General features: G+C 37.0%; 1 protein-coding gene across 1 annotated transcript; it reads left to right on the top strand.

Annotated features, from left to right (window-relative positions):
- Positions 1 to 6,186: 6,186 nt before the first annotated feature.
- Positions 6,187 to 7,243, top strand: LOC131143958 (uncharacterized). Its single transcript, XM_058092312.1, has 5 exons — positions 6,187 to 6,191; positions 6,299 to 6,365; positions 6,482 to 6,652; positions 6,751 to 6,807; positions 6,941 to 7,243. Exons 1-5 carry the CDS (start codon positions 6,187 to 6,189, stop codon positions 7,241 to 7,243), a joined length of 603 nt encoding a protein of 200 aa, XP_057948295.1.
- The last annotated feature ends 2,256 nt before the right edge of the window (positions 7,244 to 9,499 follow it).

Here is a 9,499-nt window from a genome sequence, read left to right as displayed (position 1 = left end):
GCAAGCCCGACTGGGCGATTCACATCTCTATTTACAATTTCAAAAAATATAGGTTTTTCCTATTTATCTCTTCTTAATTCTTCTAGGTCCTTCTTATCGGTGGGTGTCTAAGAAAAAAAACACTTAAAATTAGAAAAATCCATTAAAAATGAAAACAAAAATTGACCTAAATAAATTTTTAGAAAATAGTAGACACAAAGCAAAATACATGAAAAATTAACAAAAATTCAAGAAAAAAAAAAGGAAATATAAAAAAATAAATGAATGAAAGAAAAAAAAGGAAAAATGGAATCAAATATAACTATAAAATAATTTCAAAAAATGAAAGAGATAATCAAAAACAAAGGAAGCAATCTAAAAAAAATCTAAAAATACCTAAAATATTCAAAAGTCTCAAAAACTCAAAAAAAAAAATGACAACTAAAAAAATTTGGACTATTTCAAGAGCATTGAAAATTTTCTAAAATTCTTAAAATACAGTAGGGCATCTTGGGAGTAGTGAGGAGAAACAACCCAAGATCAACAAGCTCAAGCACTAAACAAATCATGATTGATTTATTAAATATAGAGCAAAAATCATTTAAAACTCTAGAAATCCTAATGTGTTGATAGTAAATAAATTGTCTAATATTTATAAATATTTTTTTATTTTTGATTTTTGTGCAAAGATTATTTACAATTCCACACAAATATTATTGCTTTCAAAAAGATTTTAAATACTTGGTAGGGCCACTGTTAAAGGAGTCTGTACTAGTAAGCAATAAGATAACTTCGAGATAAGAGGAATCTTCATTTATTTAGTCAGGAGCATTAGGGGTGTTCATGGGTCGAGTTGGGTTGGACTGGACCTAAAACTCTAACTAATTCGATCTTATCAGTATGGTAAAAATTCATTCCTAAATCAAACATTTAGGGATGCAGTTTGGGTCGACTTGAATATCGAGTGGGTTGGTTTAGGTCGGTAGTTTTCCTAGTTTTAAGGCAAAATTGAATATATATATATATATATATATATATATATATATATATGTGTGTGTGTGTGTGTGTGTGTGTGTGTGTGTGTGTGTGTGTGTGTGTGTGTGAGAGAGAGAGAATTTTAATTACTCGAAATTCCAACCTGGATGAGCTCTTCAAAAGCCCTTAGGTAGCACCAAATCAAAAGAGGACGCGACTAGTCCCACAATTTGCTCATTATAAATCAAGAATTGGCTTTCATACGAAATTCAACACAAGACTACTTATTATGAGAAAATCTTTACTGCAAAAAAAATAAGATTATTAGTGAATGATCAAAATCGTCACTAATAATCACAAAACCGTCACTAATATTTATAAGTATTAGTGACGGTTTTGAATTAGTCGTCATAATTGCGGTTACTAATAATTATTAGTGACGAATTTTAAAAGTGTCAATAATAATATAGTACTAGCGACGGATTATAATCGTCACTAAAACCCTAATACCATCACTATATATTTTACATTGGCTCGACTCAAAGTCGGCACTAATAGTAGAGTAGTATTGACGAATTCCAAAACCGTCACTAATAGTAGAGTATTAGTAACGAATTTCAAAACCGTCACTAAGAATATACTATTAGTGATGAATTTAAAACCATCACTACTACTTGGGCTTTAGTGACGCTTTTAAAATTCGTCACAATACCCTACTATTAGTGACAGTTTTGAAACCTTTAATGATACTTTAAAAAATGGACAATTATTAGTAACAAGTTTACAAACCTTCACTAATAATTTAAAATTAATAATTTCTTTAATCATTGATTTCTGTAAAAATCTATACTTATATTTTCGCATACATAACATTAAACTATAATTACTAAAAAATTCATAAATTATTTAAAATTCTAATTCAAATTCAAATACAAATACAAATACATTATACAAATTCAATTAAAATACAGAAATTCCATTTGTTCAGATAACAAGAAAAATACAAAAAAAATTCAAATTCAAATTCAAATACGAATACAAATACATTATACAAATTCAAATTAAAATACAAAAATTTCATCTGTTCAGATAACAAAAAAAATAATCAAAAGTTGCATCTGACTGTAGTGCATGGCATTGTGCTGATGTTATAATATACGATTTTTGAACATATATGTATATGTACTATAAGTATCAATGATTTGATAGCAAAATAATAGGACATTCGGACATAGTTAAAAAAAAATGATACAATTTTAAATAACTAAGTTTTATCAGACATTTTCCATAGAGATGTTGTAACGACCCGAAAAATAATGGTATTAAAATAATAAAGAGTGAGGGAAATGGAAACAAAAACAAAAGGAGGCAGCAGACTTTGTCGACGAAACATCGACAAAGACATGTTTCGTTGACGAGAAGATACCGAGAGGCTGTTTTCTAAGCTCTAAATTTCGTCAACAAGAAGGTGGTATTTGTCGACAAACATCCTTCATGACCTCGTTGACGAGATGATGTGGCTCGTCGACGAAGGCCACAGTATAAATAGTGTGAAACGCAGTTTTTTCCCGCAAAAAACTCACCAAGAACTCTCTCTCTCCTCTCCCCTACGGTTCTTCTTCCCTCTCTCCTCGATTTCGGCGCCATCGACCGCCAGATCGACGATCTGAGGCCATCACGACACTTCTGGGGAAGTTCTCCCTAAGTCTGCCAGAGCGGATCCTCGGTAGGACGAAATTGGATTTCATCCCAAATTCAGGGTAAGACTTTTTTGTTGAAATTTGGTTTTCTAGCAGTCGTAGGAAATACAATAGATGTAGAAATAATAATATTTTATTCTGAGATATATGATTTTCAGGGTGTTGAGTGGAAAGCCTTGCGAGTGTGGGGCCCGATACAGTAGGGGGTTTTAATCAGAATCAGGTAAAGGAAATATGCTACGCTAGGTAAACCTGTTTTGATTCAGTATAAATTATATGTTTTTCAGCAAATTATTATTCAGATTATTTGGTGCGATTTCAGAACCTGATAATATTAATGTTGAATTATATGGCATGAGTTTATTATTAGCTAGTACAAGGTTTAAATAATTTTTAGAATACCATGATTTTCAGCACACACACAGAAACTCGTATTTTACAGCATTTCTCAAGAATATTATGATATAACCATTTCAAAACCATAACGTTCAATTTATACAGTTAATCGGAAAATTCAGTTATTCAGTTATGCAAACATATCAGATATCCAGTTATTACAGTTTATTCAGCTCAGTATTTATTATGTTATGGTTATTTCAGCTATACAAAATCATGGTAAAAACTGTATTTTAGAAATATCTGTTATGTATATAGTATCAGACCCTGATAGACCATTTTCAGCAGCAGAGCACGGTACCGTAGCTATATTCAGTTCAGAGTGCAACCCCTATTAAGATAATAGGTGGTATTTAGAAGTCGGTCGTGCCTATGTTGTGGATAGGCTCCCCATCAGATATGGGTTGAGGGGGCACGATCTGACTATCGAAGTTCAGTTGACTTACCCTAGTCGGCCAGCCAGGTTAGGTCCCCCCTTCGGGCCGCACAACCCTGTCGTGAGGGGTTAATTCATGACTTCAGTTATCCATCCAGGGAATTTTCTCAATTATTATTATATATATATATATATATATGTGTGTGTGTGTGTGTGTGTGTGTGTGTGTATAGATTTACAGAAAATAGACATACTTATAGTTATTAGCAGTAGTATGAATAAGATATTCAGAAAACTCAGTTTATGTTAAGTAACATAGTTATGATGTATTTTGCAATAGGTATACAAGTTTATTCAGTTATGTTATGTAGAGACCCAAACCTGTATAAGCTGGATTCGTCAACGAAGGGTCACGTTCGTCGATGAAGTCCTTCAGAGCCTTATCGACGAAATTAAGAGCCTCTTCGACAAGCAAATATTGAGCGGGTCAAAGAAATATCCGGAACTTGAACTCGGCGATGAAGGAATGGCCTCATCGACGAGTTGTGTGGCAGATTCGTCGACGAAGACGCCGCCTCGTCGACGAATTTGACTTGGTCAAAGGCCCTATAAATATCCATTTTAGTTGCTTAGAAGCTAAGTTTGCTTCCAAACTCTCTCTCTCTCTCTCTCTACCAACGAAATTCCTCTCTCTTTCTAAGATTCTTCGCTGTTCGTCGTCCGTTTCCAAAAATGGAGGGTACTGCGTGGATCAGAAGGGGAAACTCAACAATCCTAGTGGATCGAATCGTAGTTTTAGAGATTTTTTAGTTTTCCCAAAAATCGAAATAAGGATTTGATTTTAGTTTTGATTGGATATTTGGATAGTAGTAGAAAATATAGTAAGATTATATTATGTGGTTTTTGGTTTTTGGGAATCCGGGTTGTCGGTTTAGATCGTTTCCGAACGTAGTTTCATTTCAAGCTTAAGGTAAGGGGAATTTGATTACAACAGCATTTTTGGAAAAACCAAACCGTTAAAAAGTTAGTTTATGTTATTATGTATGATTTAACTACTTATTTTCTAAATTCTACCGAGTAGAAATGTTGGTTTTACGATTTTACGATTTTTAGTAAAAATAAGGATTTCGGCTTATGATCTCCAAACTTTACAAAAATCATTGATTTGTATTTACACTATAGTAGGAGATGCTCAAATCCTTTACTTATTCATTTAAATGATGTTTACTTGATGTCTATCATTTAGCGGGTTTTTGGATTAAACTTGTGCGATATATGTTGAAATGGAAATGTATGAATTTTCTATGCTATTGATATAGAATATGGGAACAAAGTTCCAAATTGTTATACAGAGTATGTTGAAATGGAAATGAATGGATTTTCAATACTATTGATATAGAATATGGGAACGAAGTTCCAATTTGTTATATTGAGAATGTGATAAATGGAGGCCGGTGATACACCAAGCTGAATTAGTAAACAAAGAGGGATAAACTAAGTGGAAAGGTGCCGGTTTGAACCCAATGTGATTATCTGAATTTGTGAAAAATATTGGAATTGCACAGGTTACTTTTTTGCTATAAATTGTATATATGATACTGGAACCACAGCTTGTGACCAAAAGAGGTTGAAAGAAATGTCAGTAAAAGTGGTTGAAAAATACTCCAGTTCGGGGGTTGAAATAAACTCCTAGGGCTAGGTACCGATGCTGGCAGTGCAACCATACATGTGTAAAATCAGTATGGGTATATTAGATGGTCGACCTACGAGGAGTTAGTAAGCTGCTGGTAAAAATAAACCAGGGGGTAGTCGAACCATAAAAGATGCTCGGCTTTGTTTGTACGAACAAGACACTGTCAGAGGCAATCGGTGCACAGCTCGTGCCACGGGGTAAACAGGAAAATTTTAATACCAAGCTGGAAGTGTTCTTATAATCATATGCATGATTTAAATATTGATGTGCAGATAAATGTTATGTGATAAAACAAATGTTTCAAATGTATGAGTTCTTATGAAAATGTGCATATATGCAGTCACACACTGTTGTAACTCTTTCTTCCTTACTGAAAGGTGTCTCACCCTATCATACAACCTTTGTTTTCAGGTCCATCAGTGCGTCGGTCCTAGTAGCTAAAGGGACTGGGGAGATTATTTTTGGTTAGCTTAAGTAAGCATTTGAATCTTGTAATAAACCTAGATGAAAGTCCTTTTTGGAGGGTTGTAATAACAAGAATTTATTCTATGTCTGTTTTTATGTAATTGTGGATGTATTAGTAAACTCTTGTATAAGACTGATAGAAATCCTAATGGATGTTTATATTTTTCCGCAACATTTACATCAAAGTTATGTATGATTTATACTCGTATGTCCCTGTTTAGGGCGGGTGATTTACGTATCTTGAATAGGTACAGGTATTTGGTATAAGTGAGTGACACCTGCGTCCATATGAAGGGTCAGGTCGTTACAATTGGTATCAGAGCCCAAAAGCTAGTTGGAAGTATGATTTGATTCATGTTGTCTGGTTAGGGATATATGTTAAACTTATAAGTCACTAGTTGTAATAGTCTATAATATACGAGAGTTTAGGACAAGGATAAGACCTTGGATTTTGCTTTGTATATCTAGAGACGAAAATTTATCGATTGACTTCTGTATTTTTCTGAATCAGTTGAAAGGTTCAGAAAATCATGACAATCCATTGACAATTTTGTTTCCTAGTAGAAGGGTGAAATTCGAGTTCGAATGATATTGTCAAAATAATGGAGTACGTCAATATTGGGAATATGAATTTAAGGGATTGAGTCTATAATATGATAGTAGTAGTGACGGGTAGGCTATTATTTTCTAATGGATTTTTGTAAATGTTTTCAGGATGGAATCCAGGGTATCACTACCAATGTGGGTGGCAGTAGTAGTGAGGGTGTCGGCCCCTAGACCGGTAATGACTCTACTAGTGTGTTGCGTGACTTCGCACAGCAGCTTATGGCTGAGGTAGTGTGGACGAATAGGGGGCACGATCGTCCTACGACTGAGTTGGGTTGCTCCATTTAGCAGTTCACCAGGTTGAAACCCTCTGCTTTTGTGGGCAGTACAGATCCAGTTAGTGCAGAGAATTGGATCCAGGAGATCGAGAAGATCCTTGATGTGTTGAAATGCACTGAAAGGCAGAAAGTCACCTTCACCACGTTTAAGTTGGCAAGGGAGGCTGAGAGATGGTGGGTGTCTGTAAAGTAGATGGAAGAGCACCGACCGATACCAATAGCATTGACGTGGGCCCGATTCAAAAAGCTCTTCTTTGAATGTTATTTTTTGGCCACAATTAGAAATGCGAAAATAGAGGAATTCATGAATTTGACACAGGGATCGTTAACAGTGCAGCAGTACGTTGCCAAATTCCAGGAGTTGTCCCGATTTGCTCCATTCGTGATTCCTGATGAAGCAAAGAAGGCTTGAAAGTTTCAAAGGGGTCTAAGGAGCGAGATCCATAAGCAGACGGCAATCTTGCAATTGCAGGACTTTGCTACGTTGGTTGATAAAGTCACCGTAGCAGAGGAGTGTTTGTTAGAGGATGCAGAGGTACAGGTTACGAAGAAGAGGCCAGCACCTCCTAATTTTTCGTTTGGGACAGGACAGGGTAAGTGGAAGAAGAAAAGTGGTGGTACGTCCCAGAATTCCGTGCGTGTTCCACGTTGTTCTTTATGTAGTAAGAAACACCATGGGCAGTGTTGGTTGTCTACGAGAGCGTGTATGCAGTGTGGTAGAAAAAGACATCAGATGAGAGACTGTCAGATGCAGAGGAATAGTGGAGCCTCGTAGCAGCAATACAAAGGGAATGCTCTGACACAGCGTGGCGGACAGCAGGAGGGTACAACCCAGCCTAGGGTATATTCTCTGACTCCTAGTGACGCTGAGAACGCTGGTGACATAGTCACAGGTATCATTTACATGCTTCCTCATAAAGCTGTAGTATTATTTGATTTCGGGGCAACACATTCTTTTATTTCCTGAGATTTTGTTAAATTGTGTGAATTAGAAGTGCAATTGTTAGATTATGAACTAGTGGTGGCTACACCGTTTGGATCTATGGTCAGGTGTAGCAAGGTAGTTCGGGACTTCCCGATTGAAATACAGGGGAGGATACTACCAGTTGATTTTGTGATGTACGACATGTATGACTTTGTTATCATCCTAGGGATGGACTAGTTGTTTGCTAGTTATGCCAATATTGATTGCCACAATAGGGAGGTGTTGTTCAGACCGCCAGGAAAGCAAGAATTTCAGTTCCTTAGATCGTGTGTGCGTTCTACACCACGTATCCTTTCTGCTATGCAAGCTAGGAGGCTACTTCTTAGGGGGTGCCAAGGATATCTAGAATTCGAAAAAGACGCACCAATAGGAGAATAGGAATTGGAGATGATTACTGTGGTACGCGAATTCCCTGACGTGTTTCCGGAGGACTTACCAGGATTACCTCCGGACCGTGAGGTGGAATTTGCCATAGAATTAGCTCCAGGTACGGAGCCGATATCGAAAGCTCTGTATCATATGGCTCCATTTGAGCTAAGAGAGTTTAAGGAACAGCTTCAAGAACTGCTTGACAAGGTGTACATTCGACCTAATGTTTCTCCTTGAGGAGCATCGATGTTATTTGTGAAGAAGAAGTATGGGTCGATGAGGATGTGCATCGACTATCGAAAACTGAATAAGGTGATGATAAAGAACAAGTATCTGCTACCCAGGATCGATGATTTGTTTGATCAACTTCAGGGCATGCAGGTTTTCTCTAAAATTGACCTACGATCTGGGTATCACCAGCTGAAGGTGAAAGTGGAGGACATCTCGAAAACTGCATTTCGAACCCGATATGGCCATTTTGAATTTATGGTTAGGCCTTTTGGTTTAACTAATGCACCTGCAGCATTTATGTATTTGATGAACAGGGTCTTCGACGAATATCTAGACCGGTTCGTTGTGGTATTTATTGATGATATCCTATTGTATTCTAGGAGTGCTGCAGAACATGAAGTTCATTTGAGACTAGTATTGCAAATTCTTAGGGATAAGAGGTTGTATGCTAAACTGAAGAAGTGCGGGTTCTGGCTAGAACAGATTGCATTTATGGGGCACGTGGTGTCTAAGGAAGGTGTATCGGTGGACCCAAGTAAGATAGAAGCAGTAGTAGACTGGGCGAGACCGAAGAATGTTCAAGAGATCAAAAGTTTTCTGGGTCTTGCAGGTTATTGCCGATGGTTTATAGAAGGGCTCTCCAATTTAGCAGATCCTTTGACGAAACTTACGCGGAAGAATGTGAGATATGATTGGACGGATGAGTGCGAGCTGAGTTTCCAAGAGCTGAAAAGGTGACTGGTCACTGCTCCAGTTCTGACTCTTCCATCTAGTGATGGTAGTTTTGTTATATATACTGATGCTTCGAAAAAAGGTCTTGGATGTGTTCTAGTGCAGCAAGATAAAGTGGTTGCTTACGCTTCTCATCAACTCAAAGAATACGAGAAGAACTACCCGACGCATGATTTAGAATTAGCAGCAGTAGTGTTTGCACTGAAAATTTGGAGGCACTACTTATACGGTGAAAGGTGTGAGATTTTTATTGACCATAAAAGTCTTAAATACTTTTTTACTCAGAAGGAGCTCAACATGAGACGGCGTAGATGGCTTAAGTTGATTAAAGACTACGACTGTGTTATTAGCTATCTCCCAGGAAAGGCTAATGTGGTAGTCGATGCTCTGAGTCGGAAGTTTGTGGATGCGTCTATTTCAGCAATGAAGGTTCAACCTTAGATCTGTATGAACCTTGAAAGGTTAAGTTTGGAAGTGGTAGAAGGAAAACATCGGGTTGTTCTTGCGAGCTTGGAGTGGGTACAGCCGACTTTGCAGGAGAGGATCCGTGTGGTGCAGAAGGAGGATCTCGAGTTGGTTGAGGTTATGGAAGGGGTTCAGAAGGGGTTAAAGCCGGATTTCAGTATCGCTGGTGATGGGGTATTGAGATTTTGCGGTAGGGTTTGTGTACCGAATGATGTCGTGATTAAACGGGTCATTCTAGAGGAGGCATAT

The sequence above is a fragment of the Malania oleifera genome, chromosome 12 (genome assembly GCF_029873635.1).
Source record: "Malania oleifera isolate guangnan ecotype guangnan chromosome 12, ASM2987363v1, whole genome shotgun sequence".
Taxonomy (NCBI): Eukaryota; Viridiplantae; Streptophyta; class Magnoliopsida; order Santalales; family Ximeniaceae; genus Malania; species Malania oleifera.
Note: the sequence above shows the minus strand (reverse complement) of the source record. Positions and strands in the feature narration are given on the sequence as shown.

Bases quoted from the DNA above. Each gene is read 5' to 3' on its own strand.
- LOC131143958 (XM_058092312.1), top strand. The intron at 6,653-6,750 runs GTAAAGTAGATG...GGCCACAATTAG, and splicing joins CTGAGAGATGGTGGGTGTCT to AAATGCGAAAATAGAGGAAT. The intron at 6,808-6,940 runs GTACGTTGCCAA...TTGCAATTGCAG, and splicing joins GGATCGTTAACAGTGCAGCA to GACTTTGCTACGTTGGTTGA.